Source organism: Haliotis cracherodii, unplaced genomic scaffold, assembly GCF_022045235.1.
Source record: "Haliotis cracherodii isolate W230 unplaced genomic scaffold, xgHalCrac1.p SCAF_4, whole genome shotgun sequence".
In the NCBI taxonomy this organism is placed as follows: domain Eukaryota; kingdom Metazoa; phylum Mollusca; class Gastropoda; order Lepetellida; family Haliotidae; genus Haliotis; species Haliotis cracherodii.
The window spans coordinates 27,345,801-27,369,399 of record NW_027266297.1 but is presented as its reverse complement, the minus strand read 5'-3'; the positions used below and the strand labels follow the sequence as shown (position 1 = coordinate 27,369,399).

The 23,599-nt window shown below is 40.4% G+C and overlaps 1 protein-coding gene across 1 annotated transcript; it reads right to left on the bottom strand.

Annotated features, from left to right (window-relative positions):
• Positions 1-1,049: 1,049 nt before the first annotated feature.
• On the bottom strand, positions 1,050-18,530 carry LOC139478877 (transmembrane prolyl 4-hydroxylase-like). The gene is made up of 10 exons (XM_071261550.1): positions 18,353-18,530; positions 14,618-14,696; positions 13,298-13,458; positions 12,138-12,199; positions 11,637-11,671; positions 10,648-10,813; positions 8,498-8,552; positions 7,133-7,245; positions 4,643-4,733; positions 1,050-3,698 (listed from the first exon to the last, which is right to left on the bottom strand). The coding sequence occupies exons 1-10, from the start codon at positions 18,509-18,511 to the stop codon at positions 3,435-3,437; spliced, it is 1,185 nt and encodes a 394-aa protein (XP_071117651.1). The 5' UTR covers positions 18,512-18,530; the 3' UTR covers positions 1,050-3,434.
• Positions 18,531-23,599: the final 5,069 nt, after the last annotated feature.

Below are 23,599 nucleotides of genomic sequence, written 5' to 3'. Positions count from 1 at the left end.
TCATTTTGTTGTTATTTTTATGCCACGTGTTCGGATAAGCTTCTTAATAATTGTTGTTTTAGTCAAAGACTGCCTCCTCTTATTTACTAAAAAGATTTTTTACACTTGCGATAAACTATAAAATGAAAACAGCAGACTTTTACATGAAACGACGCCTGAGCAGACTTGCTGATTCGTAGAAATAAATATGTATTGACTACTGTTTTCATTGGCATTTTGCTAGAAGGCAGGCAGCTATTTCGAATAGATAGGGCAGTCGGGTAGCCTAGTGGTTAAAGCGTTCGCTTGTCATGCCGAAGACCCCGGTTCGATTTCAGACACACAATGTGTGAAGCCTTTTTCTTGTGTCCCCCGTGTTCTTGTTCGTGGTGTCCCCTGCTGTGATATTGCTGGAATATTGCTAAAAGTGGTGTAAAACCTCACTCACTATTTCAATCACAAATTACATCAAGAGAAGTCTCATTGACTGCTGATAACATTTGTGAACTCAATTTCTGCTGTCTATCTTTGGCTGTGTAATACCTCTTCATACAGTGCATCTTCCATTTGTTGGTATTGTTTTCATTATTGTCTGGTGGCTTCGAACTGAGTGTGACGTTCAACAACGAACACAAACTACACAGCTAGAATACTGTAAACAGTTCACCTCTAGTGAAATTGTAATGCTGGTATACCATCACATGGCTGGCATAGTTGTGTAAGGTGCAATTTGCTCTGCAGAGTTGCGTCCCTTGAGCAAGCCAGAAACCTATGATCTTGGGTTCGAATCCCGGTTTGCTTCCAAGTTTGTCTGCACCATACCTGTGCTTGTGGGTTTCAGGAAAGTGGTAAATGTCTAAGACTTGTATCACCTGCGGTTTTCCTCCCACATCAAGCCGACATACTGTGATATAAATTTATTACTGTTAAAAGCGGCATTAAACCCAAATCACTCATGCATACAGAGAAAACAGGGATCAAAAGCAGTAGTTTGAGTTTTATTGTTGGATCACTGTGTTATTACAAAATAAAAAGTTAAAAAAACATCAACAAATGTAAACATTACCCTCCGACAAATGACTACAATAAAATATGTATCAACAAAACTTTGGGTGGCCTTTTTTAATTCTTTGTTTATAGATATAGATATTTTGGTTGAAGAAAAATCCTGATCAATAGGTAGGTAAAATAGTTTCATCAGATTTTGTCATCCTTGTCATGGCTAATGTTTAGTGTAAGTTCAGTGGTGGCAGACTGTTGTAAATATATTTATAGTGACAGTCCGTGGCAGCAAATGACTGAGCTGCTGGTAAAAAGTGCTGATGTGGCCAGGTTTGAACAGCAGTTAGTAAATGCTAGTGGTTTCACCCCCCCTAAACATCTATCAACTAGGCGACTCCAAAAACGTTGTCCACAGTCAATAATTTTGTTCTAATCTCAATTTCCGGGGTAGAATAGGTCTTCTGCAACCCATGCTTGCCGTAAAAGGAGACTAACGGGATCGGGTGATCAGGCTCGCTGACTTGGTTGATGCATGTCATCAATCCCAATTGTGTGGATGGATGCTCATGATATTAATCACTGGATTGTCTGGTCCAGACTCGATTATTTACAGACCGCCGTCATATAGCTGTAACATTGCTGAGTGCAGCGATAAACAACAAACCAACCAACCAACCAATCTAATCTCAATTTTCTTTGTAGTTCAACTTTGTTAATCAAATATGAAATAAAAGGCCTCACCTTTGAGGGGTCTAACACTTTAAACAATACTGCTGTAAACCAACTATAATAAACATAAGGCCTTAGTTGTGAGGGAGTCTAACACTCATGACTGCTGGAGGGCCTTGTTTGACTGGTGAGCCGCCAAGTTCAACTAAGACTAGTTTAGATTACATACATGTATGTCGAAAGGCGGGAACAGTGAAATCCCCAGCAGTACTGCTTGTTGTACAAGGTGACTAAATTGGTTTGTGCTGTAAGGCTAGGTGACTTGATTAGGGTGCTCATAATGTCGATCACTGGTTTGTCTGGCCCAGGTCACCTAGACAACCAAAACCCCAAAGAAACCTGAGAGCAACAAGGCGGGAACAGTGAAATCCCCAGCAGTACTGCTTGTTGTACAAGGTGACTAAATTGGTTCATGCTGTAAGGCTAGGTGACTTGATTACGGTGCTCATAATGTCGATCACTGGTTTGTCTGGCCTAGGTCACCTAGACAACCAAAACCCCAAAGAAACCTGAGAGCAACAAGGTCTCAAACATCCAGCTGGTAATCAGATACAATTTGTAAGGTTAATGAGTATATAGAATAAAGGTGTACAGAAAACCCAGACCCTAACTGAGGCACATAGGAATATTTGGGATTAGTAATATCCCCCCAAAATGGTAAATAACTGTTATGATTGACTAGTATGATTTTGATAAAAATAAATCATTTGCATTGCATTTTAATACCTTATCTGCTCAAAATCTTCCCATCACCACTAACTGGTTATTAAACAATTATAATGATGCCATGCTTGTGTTGTTGCAGTTGACTCTGAAGCAGGAATTCACAGGCCACTCTGAACATGCAACAGTAAAACTGACACAACTATTGGTCATTATGCAAAATTATATCAACCATAACATGGTTTAAGTCCGAGAAATCTCAAATCTGTTGATGCTACTCCCGAAACAAATAGATTCTCACAATTTCTCCATTACTTAATTTATTGTATATGTGAAAATGCATGGAACTATGTCCAAAACAAATCTTTATTCCTGGATTTTTTTTTTTTTTTCAAAACTATCAGAATATTTCGCTTAATCGTAAAGGCAGAATATGGTTAAAATATTAAGAGATTCTGCACAAATCATAATGGCTGGCATCTCTTGAACCATAGTGTTCTGCTACTTGAATTAACTTGTATTTAACATCAAAGGTCGTTCTGGTTAGTGTTTCTATCTAAGCGTGTACTTGTGTTATGACTTCCTTGCAAGTAAGCCATTAACGTCAAGGTAAGATAAAGGCCCTTTTTGTAGTCCGTGAGTATTGCTTAGAACGGGACCCATGAAGATCCGGGATAGAATAGGTCTTCACCAACCCATGCTTGACATAAAAGGCGACTATGCTTGTCATAAGAAGCGATTAACGGGATCAGGTGGTCAGGCTTGCGGACTTGGTTGATGCATGACATCGTATCTCAATTGCGTGGATCGATGCTCATGATATCAACCACTGGATTGTCTGGTCCAGACTTTAATATTTACTGACCGCCATCATATTTCTGGAATATTGCTGAGTGCGGGGTTAAACAACAAACAAACCAAAGCTTACCACAGCTTCAACAATCTTGCAGCTATTTGCATCAAGGGCCCCTTTTGCAAAACTACAAATGTCAGTATTGTTTGAAGAACAATGCAATTATTTTCAAAAAGTCATCTTTTAAAAAAATATTTCTTTTATACATTTAATACTTGAGTTTCAACATTCTTTTCATATCCTCTTCCTTATCATCTGTTACTTTTATCCAGAAGTTGCCGATCCACTTTTCCCCAGACACGACCGCGCAGCCGCCATGTATACCAAAGTCATCCTGTTCCCCTAACCACTGGTTCTCCTCCTTCACAAAATGGTTGTACCACATGACGGCCTTGCCCTTGCCAGGTTTGACAGTCAGACGTGCATCTGCACAACGACGGTAGAGGTTCACCTGATTGCTCTCCCTCATTACCTGTGAGACATGAAGAAAATTGTCACCTTTTTCACACATTTTTACACGTTAAAACAAAACTGTCTATATGTACTCATTTGACTTTCAGTCCAATTGTTTGGAGTCGCGTGTGTGTGTATTTAAATAGGTCATCAAGTTTTCCATCTGAGAAAATCAACTTTTCAGTAGATTAACCGTTCAAGTAAAAACATATATTGTTTTTATTGTCCTATTTAAGTAGCCCCATGTAAATTAGGTTGCATCAAGGTTTTGCTTGAATTTGATTGTCGACACATTTTGTTTTTGGAGATCTCAGGGATATCATATGTAGATGTCCGTAATAGCACTAGGAATTGTACTGGACACATTGATATGTGATGTCAAGGGTCAAGGTCATCCTCTTGGTCATATCATAACAAATAAGTTTGTTTTCTGGAGAAGGATTTACTGTTGACGGTAGGTCAAAGAAACTTTGTACATTTCATCCTTAGGGATTGACCCAGATCAGGTTCGAGTGAACACCAAATATTATGTGAACACCAAATATAATGTGAACACCAAATATCACATGAGAACCAAATATAATGTGGATACCAAGTATTATGTGAACACCAAATATAATGTGAACACCAAATATCACATGAGAACCAAATAAAATGTGGATACCAAGTATTATGTGAACACCAAGTATTATGTGAACACCAAATATCACATGTGAACCAAATATAACGTAAACACCAAATATCACATGAGAACCAAATATAATGTGAATACCAAATACAATTTAAATAAAATGAATGTGACGACATCTATAGATATTTGAATAAAGACAATCTCATTAACTAAAATTCAAAAATGAATAACTTTTTTTAGTAAAATGTGATAATATTGTCTATTGTCTTTGTAGTGCTTGTTTTCTGCATTCTGTAGAAGTCTGACATATCAATGAAGCTTTAATGACTCACATTATCATGAACAGTTTCATTGTCAGCAACAAGGAAGGCTGTTTCTCCTCCCTCCTCCACATCATTGAGATAAAACAGAACTGTCATGTATCTGAAACAACACAGTTGTAATAGATCGTACCAGATTGATACAAATCACTCTTAGCATGTCGTCATACCCCAATCCCAATGGCTTGGATCATTGCTAACAATGTCAATCACTGTATTGTCTGGCCCATATCACTGTATTGTCTGGCCCATATTTAGAGACTGTCGACATGTAGCTGGAAAATTGCTAAGTACAAACACACTCCCGTCAGCGTATGCAGCAACACAAGGTGTAACAGGACAGATGGCCGTAGCTCTCAAGAGTACTGCCCAGTAGAGTAAGAAATCAGATTTGTACTTCCTTTCACAAATGAACCTACGATCTTGCCTCACAATTCATTCATTACATGATATTAGCGTCAGCGTATGCAGCAACACAAGGGGTAACAAGACAGATGGCCGTAGCTCTCAAGAGTACTGCCCCGTAGAGTAAGAAATCAGATTTGTACTTCCTTTCACAAATGAACCTACGATCTTGCCTCACAATTCATTCATTACATGATATTAGCGTCAGCGTATGCAGCAACACAAGGGGTAACAAGACAGATGGCCGTAGCTCTCAAGAGTACTGCCCCGTAGAGTAAGAAATCAGATTTGTACTTCCAAGACAATTTTATTCAGTATAGAGGCCAGTGGCCCAAAATACAGACATATAAAGGTTTCATTGCATCCACACACACACACACACACACACACACACACACACACACACACACACACACACGACACACACACACACACATGACACACACACACACACACACACATCGTATGCAGCATTCTTGGAAAATAGGTATATTAAGTGGTATTGAACATATTTCTTATTTTTTGCAGAATGAATAGGTATAAACAGAGATCACTTATTGTTTGTGTATTTTGAGTCTTCATAATATTTATGAATATGTTTACTGCACTGTCATTTCTGATGTATTCACTAATATACTTTTTTCTAATAGAGGTATATGCATCACATACAAGTAAACCATGAATCTCGTCCTTTCACAAATGCACCTGTGACCTTGCCTCACTGTTCATTCATTACATGATATTAGCGTCAGCGTATGCAGTAACACAAGGGGTAACTGGTCAGCAATGGGTCATATCAGATACATACAAATCACTCTTACAGACCGTATTGCCAGTGTGACGTTAAAATTTAACTCACTCACTCTTCCAGAGTTCATTTATGGGTTGGGGGGGATGGGACCTGGTTTTTTTTTTTTAAGAGATGAAGATGATTTTGGTCACTGCTTTATGATCTACATCTTATTTCTCTGAAGGGGGAAGTCAAACACGTTTTTTTCAGCGTACCCAGTATGTTTGGCAATTATTTTTTCTAAATATCTTTTCCAGTATTTTCAGGAACAAATTCTTTTAAAAAACAATGGAAACTGTTATGAATAGTAAAAGTTAGTGAGTTGGGATTATGCCACTCTGAACAGTATTCCAGTTATATCACGACGTGTCAGCTTGATGTGGGAGAAAAGACTGAAGTGCAGGTCTGAGACGTTTACCACTTAGGTATGGTGCTGATAAAGCCAGAAACATAGTCAGGTTATATTAAAAGAAATCAGTTGTTTTATGGAATAATAGGAGTATCCCTGTGAAACATTGAGTGGTATATATGACATAGTTGGTTGGTTTGTTGTTTAACGCTGCACTAAGCAATATTCCAGCTATATGACGGCGGTCTGTAAATAATCGAGTCTGGACCAGACAATCCAGTGATAAATATCATGTGCATCGATCAACGCAACGGGGATCTATGACATGCATCAACCAAGTCAGCGAGCCTGACCACTCGATCCCGTTAGTCGCCTTTTACGACAAGCATAGTCACCTTTTACAGCAAACATGGGTTGCTGAAGACCTATTCAACCCCGGAATCTTCACGGGTCTATATATGAGATAACATGGGACTCACTCATATATATATGAGATAACATGGGACTCACTCATATATATATGAGATAACAGGGGACTCACTCATATATATATGAGATAACATGTGACTCACTCATATATATATGAGATAACATGTGACTCACTCATATATATATGAGATAACATGTGACTCACTCATATATAGGGGCGGTCGGGTAGCCTAGTGGTTAAAGCGTTCGCTCGTCACGCCGAAGACCCGGGTTCGATTCCCGACATGGGTACAATGTGTGAAGCCCATTTGTGGTGTCCCCCGCCGTGATATTGCTGGAATATTGCTAAAAGCGGCGTAAAACCATACTCACTCACTCACTCACTCATATATATATATGAGATAACATGGGACTCACTCATATATATATATGAGATAACATGGGACTCACTCATATATATATGAGATAACATGGGACTCACTCATATATATATGAGATAACATGGGACTATACTAATTATTTGTCTAACCTGCATATCCGGCACTTCCTCCGATCAAACCGCTTACAGCACGGCACAGTGGAGCTCAGTCTCGAGGAGTCATAGTGTGCATTGTAGTGACCTTTGACATCATACTGAACAACCTGAAACGTTAACCAATTAACCAATGGTTAATAGCATCACAGATGTAGAATTTCATTATATGCTACTCAAAAGAAGTTAGAGAACATCAAATTCTTTCATATTACTATAGTAAATCTGTCATGCCATGATATAACAATATGACCAGTGAAGATCCGGGGTAAAATAGGTCTTCAGCAACCCAAGCTTGCCGTAAAAGGAGATTATCCTTGTCGTAAGGGGCGACTAACGGGATCGGATGGTCAGATAGTCGTAGCTCTCAAGAGTACTGTTCTGTAGAATAGGAAATCACTAGTTGGTTCACAGATTTGTACGTCCTTTCACAAATGACATGGTTGATTCATGTCATCGTATCCCAATTGCGTGGATCAATGCTCAGGATATCAATCACTGGATTGTCTGGTCCAGACTCTATAATATACAGACCGCCGTCATATAGCTGGAATATTGCTAAGCGCGGCATTAAACAAAAAAAAGAAAAGTTATCACTCCATATCACCATGCCTTGACATATTTACTACAGTAACGTGAAAGATTATCGAATATGACTGACAACTGATAATCAAATGAAATCTTGTTAAAGGTTTAAATTCTTTTACAGTCATTGTATTCATTCACAAACAGTTTCAAAATAAAGACGAAAACAGCGCTATCACTATCCCCCGTCATGAGGCACATTAGAAGATTGTTTGTTCATAAAGTAGTGAATATAAACTATTAAAAAGAGCCCCATAAAGCCTTGAGAAGAGATAGGCTCTAGGGTCGCTTAAAAAATTATTAAATGTGAAATTGATACACACAAAAGGACCTTTCTCTTGAAAAAAAATAGTATCTCTAAGCTTATCTATAAGCTAACTTCAGTAGCTTCTGAGAAGGCTTGTTCCCCTTGCACATAGTATGCACCAAGTAAAATAACATGGATTAAGGTCTGTACCTCTGTAAACAAATAATTTACGGAACCAATTTTCAAACTCAGTATTGACATGTATCTCTTAGACAAGCATGCAAACTTCCATTCATTCAACTTCAGTAGTTACTGACAAAACTTGACCCCATTGCACACAGTATGCACTAAGTTGAAAAAAAGACAGAGCAAGGGCCAAAACTCTGTAAAAAAGTTTACAAAACCAATTTTCGTCATTAGATATGACCAATAAAATCAGTGTATAAAATTTCGTTTGGTTAGCCTCATCCTTATCGTTTACCCCACTGCTCAAGGACAAATGGCACATGGGTTGTCTCCCTTCGACTTACCTGAAAGTCACTCATACGGACCAGCTCTACAGGAAGTTCTGTCACCGTGGAGACTCTGTTATAATAAGTTTCATGAAAATAGAAGTGAGTGAGTTTGGTATAACACAATCTCATTAAGACTGACATCTTAGTTCTCGCAACAGAACAGAACAGCACTCTATTTCTCTCTGACCATGCCATACCTCTATGTTTAGCAGAAACGAGAATTAATAAGATCTGATTTAAATGAGATTGTGAAGGCGGCCATCCGATCAAAAAATACAAAGTTCAAATAAAGGACAAACGTACGCAGTAATAATCAAATGTCAATGCTCAATACTGTCTGAGACTTTGTAATGCTTAAAAACAGCAAATTTCGACACACCGATAAAAGTACTGTGCCACAATTTGTCCCTTTGTTATTTCAAATATCTGAACGACATAAATATCTGTTAAGCATTATGAGTGTTTATTGAAGGTTGTTTACTGAATACATGTAATATAGACAGATGTTGTATTTCACAGAGTATACTACTCATCGAAATGTTCCGTTTTTCTGGTGACGATGACTGAACGTTTGATACAAAAACACAAGTATAGATAGAATATATACACATATATACACGTATGTATATATGACGTCACAGCTGAGTGTACGAAGAATGAAACAATACATTTAGGACTTCAGCATGCATTTATCATATACACGGAGGAACAAGCCGATTAAACTCGGAATCGTAACACATATGGCGCTGACAACCAAGAAACATAATTAGGGAAACCGTCAAATGTTTCTGGCCTGCCCCAGGGAATAGCATCTTTCCGAGGCAAGTGAGTTAACTGACTATAAAAGTCCAGTTTCCACCCTTGCCGAACTAGGCTGGTTTTATGGAGTTAGAATTTGGCTGGACTAAACAGTCTATGCATAGTCCAATCAAAATCGCGTAACGAAATCGAAATCCGGGTTCGTAAACTGTCTCGCAGATTTCAGTCGATTGCAGGATTTGCAAAGCATGTGCACCGCCAACTTGTTGTCAACGGATATTTTCCAAACATTTTCATGTTTTTGATAGAGGTGCCCCCGTGATTTGATGCACTTCGCGATTTAAGACCCATTTTATCACAACATAGTTCTTGATTATCGATCAGATCGTCTTAACTGGGCGCCACAGTTTTGTTTGAAACAAATGCAAGTGATGGAATCTGATTGGTCCATAGGAGAGGCTTAGAACGGACATAAGGGTAGTAACCACTGGTGGCGCTACAATCGAGCCCAGTAATTCCAGCCAAGTTCAGCAAGGGTGGAAACTGGACTTTTAAAGTCAGTTAACACTCTTGCCTAGGGAAGATGGGGAATAGAGACCTAAATACAGGCTATGCAATACCAAGAACTGATTGTTAACATGTCTAGTGAGCCCCATCAACATTCCTTCCAGCAGAGTTTTCCATTATGTTCATCTTCTAGACTTTATTAATTCTCTTCTTCCTTGCTTTTGTATTTGCAAATTAATTTATTGAATTTATAGAATTTGATGAACATACATGCTTCAGGTCATTTTAGGGGAACTTGAATTACAAGACTAGATAATAAAGACCATATAATGTATAAATAATTGCTTCTTCCCCAGACAAGGGAGTTAACTGACAATGAAAGTAAGTTTCCACCCTTGCCGAACTATATATATAGGATGCAATTATGGAGTTATATTTTGGCTGGATAAATGAATCTAAGCATAGTCCAATCAAAATCGTGTAACAAAATCAACATCTGGTTTGTAAACTGCTGTGGAGATGTCATCGGATTGCAGAATTTGCAAAGCATGTGTACTGACAACTTAGCATAAACAGATATTTTCCAAATCTTTACATGTTTTTAATCAAGGTGCTCACGTGATCTGATACACTTCGAGATCTTGATTATCGATCAGATCGTCTACCCTGGGAGACACCATTTTATTTGAAACAAATGCAAGTGATATGGGAGGTGGAATCTGATTGGTCAATAGGAGCGACATAGAAGGGACGTAACTCGTAATAGCCACTGGTGGCGCTACAATCAAGCCTGGAATTGCAAGCATAGTTCGGCAAGGGTGGAAACTGGACTTTTACAGTCAGTTAACTCGGGAAGAAGAAATGATTGAAGCTCCAAAACACTGAAACCTCAGACATACCTCTTCTGTACTGTTCTGAACACTGCGTCTGAGGATTTATCTGGGTACAGCCAGACCTGGTTGCTGAAGCGAGAGTGTTTTTCAGGTTGTTTCTTGACGAAATCTGACAAATATTTCTGCATCCCATCAGGGGTCAAAGTCTCCATCTCATCTGGTGTGATCACACCTGCAACACAGTGACTGAGTGATTTGATGCTGCTCATAGCAGTATTCCAGTTATATCACGGCATGTAACCTAGATGTGGGAGGAAAGCCTGGAGTGATGCAGGTCTGAGATATTTACCACTTTGCAGAAACCAACAAGCACAGGCATAATGCTGACAAACCTAGAAAAATCAGCGTGAATAGGAATTCAAACCCATGATCATAGATTTATAGTATACCTAAGTGAGGGAACTCTGCACAGCAAATTGAGGCCTGTGCCAAACGCTTGTTTAAACTTTTTTGACCATTATTGAAAGAATATTATATAAAGATTATTTACAAACTTGTCAATGGGGCAATGGGGTAGCCTAGTGGTTTAAGCGTTTGCTCGTCACGCAGAAGACCCAGGTTCGATTCCCCACATGGGTACTATGTGTGAAACCGATTTCTGGTGTCCCCTGCTGTGATATTGGTGAAATATTGCTTAAAGCGGCGTAAAACCATACTCACTCAACCTTATCAAGAAGTTTGTCAGGGAACACGTAACTGAGAGGGGTCCATTCCACAAAGTAATCATAGCGCTACAATTGTCATAAGTCTATGTTAAAGTATGGGAGTTACGATAGTCTTAGCGCTAATATCGCTCAATGTAGAATGTGTCCCAGGCCCTTAATATAGCAATGACGGTATGTGTCTAATGCTAGTACACCTGATCACTGTCTCAATTATGAATGCATAAATATTGAGGATGCTTTAAAATTGTACACCCCTGAATCCCCTTCCGCATCTGTGTATGCCTCAGACCCCCCAAAATAACAATTAAGGGTCACAGCTCCCAAACTTACCATCACCATTGCCATCCAGTCGGGTATCGGCGTAACTGAGGATTTAAACAGAAACGAAAAAATGGTCAACACCGAATAAAAACAAATATTGATACACAGTCAACACAACTAATTATCAAATAGACCTAGGACAGTAATATGTTACATTGTCAGTCAATAGAGTTGAAGAACATGTTTTAATCAAGGTGCTCATGTGATCTGATGCACTTCGCGAAATAAGACCTGTTTTATTACAATAGAGATCTTGATTATCGATCAGATGTCTTCACTGGGTGCCGCCATTTTGTTTGAAGCTTATGCAAGTGATATCAGAGGTTGAATCTGATTGGTCAATAGGAGGGACATAGAAGTCGTAACAGCCACTTGTGGCGCTATGATCGAGCCCAGAAATCAGGCCTAGTGGTGGGCTGTTACAGTCAATTAACTCCCTTGCCTCGGGAAGATGTGTACTTGTCTGCCTTAATGCTCGCAGATGGAGATACAGAGGACTGACTGACTTACAACTGAAGTACATCTTCATTGTCAGGATATATGTCAAAACCATTCTCAATTGTTAACCGCATCTGAAATAAATGTGACAGTGCAATTATACCACTCATCTTTACAAACACTAACTTAATGTACCATATTCGCTGTATTAAGCGCCCCATTCCAATAAGCACCACTGATCAACTTCAAGACCAATCTGTAAGTAATCGTCATAAATTCTCCATTCCAAGACCCAAGACAAGTGTTTAGCTTCTTGTTACAGACTTTGTTTTACAGAAAACGCATCAGTGTAGAGAAGGGAAATATAATTGCCTGGTGACTATTATGAATTTTTTTTAGTTTCATCAACATTTTTGTTTACTATTTACTGCTTCATCTCTGACAACATTTTTACCTCTTTGTGGCTGGTTTAATCTAGATTAAATTTGTTGGTTACACAATATGCACAATATTCGGCATACAACACATTCAAATTACAGTTTTTTACCATTGACTTACTCTGCATCTAATTTCATTGTACCAGTTTATTGTGTAGCCTCTTGGTAGTGACAAGAACATTGTGCACGTATATAAACACTTATTTGAGAAAACAGATAAGAAAACACACACATCATCACATATTTCAACTTCCAAGTATGTCTCCCGATTCTGATCCCATTTCATTGGAAATTAAATGAAAACTAGAATTTAGGTTTAAGCAGGGAGCATTACCAAATTCAAATAATTTGTGTGAACTTGTTTGCTGGTTGTTTGAAGCCACACTCAGTAATATTCCAACTATATGACCTTGGCCTGGAAATACTGGAGTCTGGACCAGACAATACAGTGATTGCTATTACGAGCATCAATCCACATTGTCCTGTTATGATGTTGTTGTTTGTTTGTTGTTTAACGCCGCACTCAGCAATATTCCAGCTATATGACAGCGGTCTGAAAATAATCAAGTCTGGACCAGACAATCCAGTGATTAATATCATGAGCATTGATCCACACAATTGGGAGTCCTGTTACGATGACATGCATCAACCAAGCCACCGAGTCTGACCCTCGAATTGACTTGGTTGTCTATTAAGGACTATTCTAACCCAGGAGGTTTAGTTATTATTAATTTACATATCATAAATATCAATAATTTCAGATAAGAGTTCCCCAGTTTGAAACACTGTAGTTACTTCATCAACTGTTAATTTTTTGTCCCCATTGCTGTCAAGGATCTGGAAGCGAGGGGGTGCCGCCCCACCCCCAGTGGTGGTCTGACTGTTCTCCAGCCCCTCAGACTTTGCCAGAGACACGAAATGGTCACATTCCTCCGCCGTCAAGAAGTCAGGGATTTCTGGTAAAACAATACTATATGTACTAAAGAGACTGTTGCTGCAAAGTTAATGCATCTCATGAAACATTTTCTTTTGTATTTTAGGCCCTAAAAAAACCATTCAATTTTTTTATTTGTAATGACCAATCGAGTAATCCTGACTGACCTACATTTTGAGAAATCTGATGCAAAATTGTTTTCACTTGTTGAAAAAAGTCTATTGCAGATAGAAATGTACACCAAACTAACTGTAATGCTAATGATATAAACATATTGGCTCACCATGCTTAAAGCAGTCAGAATGAAATGCAAAAAATCATTAACTCAGAATGTGTTTAATTAACTGACATGTATGGTACTCAAAAGAATTTAAGAACACCCAATTCTTTCATAATACAATAGTTAATCTGTCATGGCATGACAGACTAAGTATAGTAATATGAAATAATCTGAACTTCTTCTGCGTGGTATATGCAAACTTTCATTGTTTTCAGATGCAAATACATTATTATTATTTTCAAAACAATATAATTTTCTAATATGTGATCGTTATTTTAAAAGAAATTCAGTGAAAGCTGTTTTTGGATGGTACTAAGTGCTCTCATTTACAGCAGAAATCTATCAATGGGTCTCAATGCCACATAATTCAACAGTGTTGCTGGGCAGCCCTTTACAAGTGATTAAAGGACTGAAACCGCTCGGCCATACTGACCATTTAATCTCCATTTCATCTGCCTAAGGGCTGGTGTGATATATTTGTGACATATTAAGTTTTATGTTTAGAAAACAGCTGCTAAACAATAAAACTGTCACAAAAATATACCGTATTCGACGTAATAAGTGCCCGGCTCTAATAAGTGCCCACGGCGATATTTGCTAATATATTGGCTAGTGAACAATCCCAATTGGCACCCCTTCCGATTGATCAATGTACACAAGACTTATTTTTTCGCGTATACTACGCACTTGTGTGCTTTATGCACCCTTAATTATGGGCAATTAAATTCTTGGTAAATATATCTGTCAGCATAAACCACGAAATTTATCTTTCAACTGTTTTTTTGCCACCAAAGTAATATTCTAATAAGAGCCCCCTATTTCTAATTTTGAGAGCGCCCTGAGCATTTAACACATCTTTAAGTCTTTTTCAACAATATTATTTTTTTAATAGGTTCCTCACCAAATAACAATGGTTTCAAACTGAGAGTCTTCAAGGTCACCGTCCTGCCATCTAGTGTCACCTCCTTGATGTCCCCCACCTGTAGACATCACAAAGAAAGAAATGTATCAGGCCTTTAATTAATTTTTTTACCATTGTGTATTTCACATTATCATTCACACTGGGTACTGACTGTTTTCTTGGAGTATTCAATATATTTTGTACATGTGAATAAATACTCATATATTGTTTTTCTCATGATCAAAAAATATCTGGAGTCCTGAATTAGGAATTTTAGTAACAAAAGCCATATCCATAACCTCAAACGCAGCATGATAACATTACTTATGGTGAACGTATATTATACAGGAATTAAATGATCAGCATTAACCATGTTAACACACTATGTCAACCTTCTTTGACAAGACATTTCTCTGCAAAGGGAAGTAACTCTAGTATACTCTCTCTGAATACAGCTTTCAAGAGAACACTCTCATCAAATTGGTTCAGTTGTTTGTATACTTGTACAAGATAATCCTTGCCAATAGATCGGTCTGTGGTCATATTTCAAAACTAAGACCAACAGTGAGATAATTGATTGCCTCTTCACAGTGAGACCTTGCCTTTCAAAGTGTGAGTTTTGGGGGAAATATTCAACGTTGATGAAAATCCTGACATGCTCTTGCAAAGACAAGGGGCGGTCGGGTGGGCTAGTGGTTAAAGCGTTCGCTCGTCATGCTGAAAACCCGGGTTCGATTCTCGACATGGGTACAATGTGCGAAGCCCATTTCTGGTGTCCCCCCCCCCCCCCCGTGATATTGCTGGAATATTGCTAAAAGCGGCGTAAAACCATACTCACTCACTCATTCACTTGCAAAGACAACAAAGATGACTCTACAAAGCCTGTTGTCTAAAGTACCGGTACTGGTTCCAAATGACAAACATACCAAATGAATATCATCCTTGTTTTTACAATTTATTATGATAAATACTTGGGCCAATCGTTACCACAGCTTCCTGATTTAAATGGCAGCACACTAAAATCAGCCAGCCACTCTAGGGCTCGATTTAAGGAGTGTGTGAGTTGGGTTTAACGCTGCTTTTAACAGTATTCCAGTTATATCATGGCGTGTCAGCTTAATGTGGGAGGAAAGCCCGAAATCATGCAGGTCTAAGACGTTTACCACTTTGGTGAAACCCACGAGCACAGGTATGGTGCTGACAAACCTAGAAACATAATCGGGGAGAACCGGGATTCGAACCCACAATCATGTTTCTGGCGTGCCCAAGGGACAGAACTCTGCACAGTGAATCGCAGCGCCTTAGACTACTGGGCTACCCGTGCCCCTCGATTTAAGGAATTTGATTTAACTTGCACCAGGTGCATGTTGACATGAAAACCAAGTTGCACCAGACTAAGCCAAGTTGCACCAGACTAAACCAAGTTGCACCAGACTAAAACAAGTTGCACCAGACTAAACCAAGTAGCACAGGACAAAACCAAGTTGCTGCCTGGTCCCATCAATTTATGAAAGTTTAAACAGAGATACACTGGTCCAAATATGTAAAATCTTAGATCTATGAAGACTGTGTCATGTGTCATGAATTACACATAACACAATGATTTCTTGCATGGTATGGTAAAAAAAGCTTTTAGGTACAGAAGGTGTTAAAAAGACGATGTTGTGTGGACAAGTAAGTTATGGAAGAGAATTTATGGAAGTCAACTTCTTTATAATGAGGAACAGAACATACATACTTACTCCTTCATCGGGTGAATAAATGCTATGAGGCAGAGAACATATATATGTACCTGTAAGAACAGCAAAAGTTAAAAGATAACAAAGGTGGAAACTAACAAGGGAAGCTAACATATAATTGGTGCTGGTAGGTGATATAGCATTTATTCACCTGATGAAGGAGTAAGGCGATGGTGATGTCACTTCCTAAAGAAAGATGTAAAGATGAAGTCTCCCAGATATTTATGGTAACAGGATGGAGAAATGTGGAGGAATGAATATCTACAATATACATCAGTATTTAGGGAAGAAATTAGAAAGAGGTAAGTCTTGGCCTTTTTAAACCTTGACACAAATACTAGGATCTCACTTACCAAATACTCAGTTATTTTTGGATTCGACAAAAATAAACTTTTACTTAATCATATTATAATATCCAGTAAAAGATATATATATATATATATATCAAGTATTAAGGGTGAGAAACCAATTTTTTTTAATTTTAGGAAAATACTAAAAGAGTCAGCGATGATTGAAAAATTCATTGCCACAAAAAACAATGGTCTATTACAATTTGAACGAAAATGGGGAAAAATCCTACACAAATTAAAATAATAATCATACCCTGTACAATAAGGCTATAGATCAGTTACGCCTCAAATAGCAATACTATCATAATTGTTTTAGTTATATCTGACTTTCAATACAACTTTTCATGCTCTTCTTGAGGCATATCATGTGTGTGTGTGTGTGTGTGTGTGTGTGTGTGTTTCAGTTATGCATGCTATATTTATATCACAAGAAATGTACATCCATGTAACGTATTTTCACTTCAATTGACTAAACCTACTGTGTAACCTCTGAACCTGGTGTACAACCCTTTGAAAAGAATAAAAAATGTCAAAAAAAAAAGAAAAAAAGTCTTGGCTGTAAACAAGACATATGCAAATGCAACTTTAGGCTAATGTCTAGTTTCTCAAATGAAAACATATTAAAGAAAAAAAACCAGTTGTTAAATTATCTTAATAAAATATATTAAAAATGTGCCCAGATACTCTTCATTTTCAGAAACTGTAACTGCAGTAACTTTAGATCTGCCAACTACCATAGACTTGCATGGGCTGTATTGCATATATTTGTTCCAGGGTCTGTATGACTATTGCAACACAGGCAAGCAAACTTAATGTTTAAATATGGTTAAATCAAACTTTTTAAAAATCTTATTCCTAAAGCTAAATTCTACCTGTTCTTGGATGCTTAGGTGGATTCGTGGATATTTAATAACAAATCAAAATATTAGACTCAATATGTATCGGGCACTGATCTGCTTTAAGCCACTTAACACTGGTGAATAGGAGCAATGTTGGCGCATTGTAATATTAAGTGAAGTGACATAAAATAGTCAGCTGTGCATGGCGAGACAAGAGCATTTCCTGACAAAGGACTGTATTCAGACTCTGGATATATAGACAATTCAAACAATATCTGAAGTCACCCCTTGCATGACAAACCGTGTGATTATTATATTCTGAAGGAGACTTACAAGAATACTACCTATACATAGCGATTCTGTGAGATGACCCATTATAATTCGGTTTAAAACTCTGAAATTCAACGAAATTCTACGTTTCCGGCGTTATCCATGACACAAATACTTCCCACATTTGATAAAATACTAATCTGTGGTCTTGACACGATGTAACATTATTATGATTCAATATTACGTCAGTAACTCGTTATATAGCGGACTTTCAAATGACCCTGATTATTTAGTACTTATCAGCTGCTTATTATTGGATCAAACTGTATTGGTAAATACATGTCTTTAATTGCATATCACAACCAGTATCACTGAATATAAATCGTGTATCGGTTGTCAGATACGCCGCTTCCTGTATGTCCACAATGCATGGCAATACATACACAGAAGAGAGCTTTGTTACATCCAGTCACGTTTAGACATCCAACGCAATATGGAAACGCTGTCGATGAAACGTAAACAACAAGCGCCGCTCACCTTGCCTCCGTCCAGACGGGTGAGTCGGTACCTCTCCTCACTATCACACTTCACCCCCTCGTCGGTCTGCCTGCACGCGCCCTCATACCCCCAGCAATTGCCCGGGAGGGTCAAAATGACCGCAACAACCACATGCAACTGATGCTCGAGTCGCGCCATGGCTATTAGCCGAGTTCCGGGTGTGTTATCCACTATCACACGTGGCGAGCTCTCGCGCTGAGAAAAACAAGAAGTCGTTGTTCCTATCGCTATTATCGGTTTACGTTTGATTAAACTGTTTTATAAATAGTTTACTCAATTCGAGAGTTTCGGTAACGTTGGTAAGCTGTCCATGTTTATCGTTGCTTGGCAATATAATCGTAAACAAAATAAATCAATAGCTTATATTTATTCTATCATGTACGAGCACGTTATTTAAAGCTGTGTTGTGGAACTGCCAAAGTTTGCTTTAAGAGATATTGTCTTGGAAGTTGGCACGCAACGTTTTAAACATAGGATCAGATCCAATTACAATCACGTTGTATATGTGGGAGAGTGGTTTTAACATGATATCTTTACGGCATTTGTGATTTTGCATGCGTGATGGATCAATGGTGTGGTATTGGCTATGGGGGATTGTATCTATAATTGTAACACAATCGATAGTAGGTGTGGCTATATGATTGTTGAAAAACGCACGAAAAAAGGATTAGAAGCCTGTATGTCAAGGCTATTCACGATGTAGACGTGTTAATAATTTAAACACTAGTCTTACCATTTGGAAGATTCGCCATGGCAATATAAAATATTTATTTGATTAAAAACTGCAAAAGAAATTACATATACTTTAGTTGATTTATTTCGATTCCGTTGTCAAGGATGAACGTCAATTATTCCATAGTGATGTCACTTCTTTCTTACACATTCTGAGTAGATGTAGAAAAAGACCATCGTGGCCAATTAAGATAAAATTCTTTTTGCAACGGCGATACATATCCTGAACACACGAGCACAGTCTAATGACGCCATACGTCAAATGACGTCAAGAGAACAATGCAAAGCCGCAACGTTGTACTTTTCCGATAGCAGTATACATAGATTATTATACGAGCATGTGTGTCATACAGATTTTACGAAACGAGTATCAGAATTTTTGTATTTCCCGACCGAGAGCGAGGGTAATACATGAATTCTTACACGAGTATGACACACATGAGAGTGTAATAATTTCTTTATTACCCATTATTTCTTAATCCTTTAGAGATCCCCTTTAGAAGATCATGACTGACTAAGAAAACCACAATTTAAGCTATGACGTCGTTTTTAGTGCGACGTCATTTCGACCTTACGTCACAATGAGGTTCGAATGACGTCAACAATGCCGTCCACGTGACTTAAACAATACATCAGTGCGCGTGAAGTGATATTTGCACGGTGTTTATGAACGATATGGTAAAGATAATTATTGTCCCTGTAGTCTATAACGCTGGATTATTTCAGTGACAGGTGACTATGCTTGTAGTAAGAGGCGACAAACGGGATCAGGTGGTCAGGCTTGCTGACTTGGTTGATGCATGTCATCGTATCCCAATTGCGTAGATCGATGCTTATGATGTCAATCACTGGATTTTCTGGTCCAGACTCGATTATTTAGAGACTGTCGTCATATAGCTGGAATATTGCTGAATGCGGCGTTAAACAACAATGAAAGCCCAAAACAATTTCAGTGTCAGCGAACACGACATGGAGGGGCATCGATAACGTACAATTCATATGTCTAAGTAGAGGTTGCAGAAGAACGGTATTCACTCCCGTCTTACACTGGAGTGAGCGGGTTTTGTTTTGTGCCGTTTGTATCAATATTTATACCATATCACAGCTAGGAATTGACTTCAGACAGATTGTCCGTGAACAGGGAATCGAACCCGGATCCTCGGGGTGCCAAAGCAATGCTTTATCCACAAGGCTACCAATTTTAGTGCGTCCACACAGATGGCATATATATAATACATCATGTTAATAATAATAAACGTAGAAAGATCTCCGTTTCAAAATTCAATAGAATGTCAAGAATTGCGACAGTTGGTACCCAAATAGGATTTGCACCACCCTGTTGTTGCTGGCGATTTTCACCAAGCTCATCCAAAAATTAACACAAACAGTTATTCTATGGTTAAAATGCTTGTAGCGTTTGTCCTCATTTAATTAGGAGGAAATTGTATTTAAATACAATCTTTCCTTCCGGTATTTGAGCGTCAACCTCCTTCTGTTTCTAAATGATATATTTATGCGCGTAACCAGTCATTCTTAAGTCGTATTTGATATTTTCAAGAACATTTAATATTTTTAGCACGATTAAAATTGACTTTTATCTAAGTATTTCCAAAACTCTAAGTGGTCGTTTACTCCAACATCTCTTGTTTTTTCTCTTGTTACATGCATGGGCCTTTTAATATATTTATACTCCTCCACGTTAAAAACTCACTACCGTATTTATATGAAAACTTACCATGAGCCTATTTCGATAAAAGCAGAAATGTAATCCACCGATGAAAAAGGTTTTGATTAATCGAAACTCATTTGATACTGTACATGCATACTAAAGTTCACGTATACGGTCATTATCTTCTGTCTGTCTCACGTGATTGTTTGTTAACGTCAGGAGGTGCTGAGTGTATGACTCACGAGCACAGTCTAATGATGTCATACGTCAAATGACGTCAAGAGAATAATGCAAAGCCGCAACGTTGTACTTTTGTAATAGCGCTATACATAGATTATTATACGACCATGTCTGTCCTAATACTGATTTTACGAAACGAGTGTCAGACGTTTTGTATTTCCCGACCAAGAGCGAGGGAACTCATGAATTCGAAAATACCACGATTCGAAATCAAGATTCGCTCCGATTATGACCTGTGGTTTTTGAACATCATACCCGAGCCCTCTCTCTCCCTCACTCACTCAATCACACACTCACTCACTAACTCGGTTGTCTATTGTCAAGACTCGAGTATTTACAGAACGTCATATTGCTGAGTGGGGTGTGAAACCAATAAATTAACCATCCGTATAAACACATTTAACAATTGACGAATCTGATATGTGCGCACATGTATGTGAAATGGGGTTAAACGTCGCGTACAAGATTATTGCACTCATATAGCGACGTGCCTCCCCCTTAATGCCAAGCGTCAGCCAAGTGTCGAACCACCGACCTTTCCATCTCCCCGCAGACGCTCTATCCACTGTATAAGGAGGCTATCTCCGGGTAGGCGCTCTACCACTGCACCACGGAGGCGGTCTCCGGGCAGGCGCTCTACCACTACACCACGGAGGCGGTCTCCGGGTAGGCGCTCTATCCACTACACCACGGAGGCGCTCTCCCGGCAGGCGCTCTACCACTACACCACGGAGGCAATCTCCGGGCAGGCGCTCTACCACTACACCACGGAAGCGGTCTCCGGGCAGGCGCTCTACCACTACACCACGTTGGCGGTCTCCGGGTAGGCGCTCTATCCACTACACCACGGAGGCGCTCTCCCGGCAGGCGGTCTACCACTACACCACGGAGGCAATCTCCGGACAGGCGCTCTACCACTACACCACGGAGGCGGTCTCCGGGTAGGCGCTCTATCCACTACACCACGGAGGCGCTCTCCCGGCAGGCGCTCTACCACTACACCACGGAGGCAATCTCCGGGCAGGCGCTCTACCACTACACCACGGAGGCGGTCTCCGGGCAGGCGCTCTACCACTACACCACGTTGGCGGTCTCCGGGTAGGCGCTCTATCCACTACACCACGGAGGCGCTCTCCCGGCAGGCGCTCTACCACTACACCACGTTGGCGGTCTCCGGGTAGGCGCTCTATCCACTACACCACGGAGGCGCTCTCCCGGCAGGCGGTCTACCACTACACCACGGAGGCAATCTCCGGACAGGCGCTCTACCACTACACCACGGAGGCGGTCTCCGGGTAGGCGCTCTATCCACTACACCACGGAGGCGGTCTCCGGGCAGGCGCTCTACCACTACACCACGGAGGCAATCTCCGGACAGGCGCTCTATCCACTACACCACGGAGGCGGTCTCCGGGCAGGCGCTCTACCACTACACCACGGAGGCGGTCTCCGGGCAGGCGCTCTACCACTACACCACGGAGGCAATCTCCGGACAGGCGCTCTACCACTACACCACAGAGGCGGTCTCCGGGTAGGCGCTCTACCACTACACCACGGAGGCGGTCTCCGGGTAGGCGCTCTATCCACTACACCACGGAGGCGGTCTCCGGGTAGGCGCTCTACCACTACACCACGGAGGCGGTCTCCGGGTAGGCGCTCTATCCACTACACCACAGAGGCGGTCTCCGGGCAGGCGCTCTACCACTACACCACGGAGGCGGTCTCCGGGTAGGCGCTCTACCACTACATCACGGAGGCAATCTCCGGACAGGCGCTCTACCACTACACCACAGAGGCGGTCTCCGGGTAGGCGCTCTATCCACTACACCACGGAGGCGGTCTCCGGGCAGGCGCTCTACCACTACACCACGGAGGCGGTCTCCGGGTAGGCGCTCTACCACTACACCACGGAGGCGGTCTCCGGGTAGGCGCTCTATCCACTACACCACGGAGGCAATCTCCGGGTAGGCGCTCTACCACTACTCCACGGAGGCGGTCTCCGGGTAGGCGCTCTACCACTACATCACGGAGGCAATCTCCGGGTAGGCGCTCTACCACTACATCACGGAGGCAATCTCCGGGTAGGCGCTCTACCACTACTCCACGGAGGCGGTCTCCGGGTAGGCGCTCTACCACTACACCACGGAGGCGGTCTCCGGGTAGGCGCTCTATCCACTACACCACGGAGGCGGTCTCCGGACAGGCGCTCTACCACTACACCACGGAGGCGGTCTCCGGGTAGGCGCTCTATCCACTACACCACGGAGGCGGTGCATACATTACTGGGTAAACATCAGACGCATTCTCAATGATCATTCAGGGGCACGGGTGGCCCAGTCGTCTAAAGCGCGGCGATTCGCTGTGCAGAGTTGCGTCCATTGGACACGCCAGAAACCTATGATTGTGGGTTCGAATCCCGGTTCGCCCCGATTATGTTTCTAGGTTTGTCAGCACCATACCCGTGCTCGTGGGTTTCACCAAAGTGGTAAACGTCTTAGACCTGCATCACTTCGGGCTTTCCTCCCACATTAAGCTGACACGCTGTGATATAACTGTAATACTGTTAAAAGGCCGCTACATATACA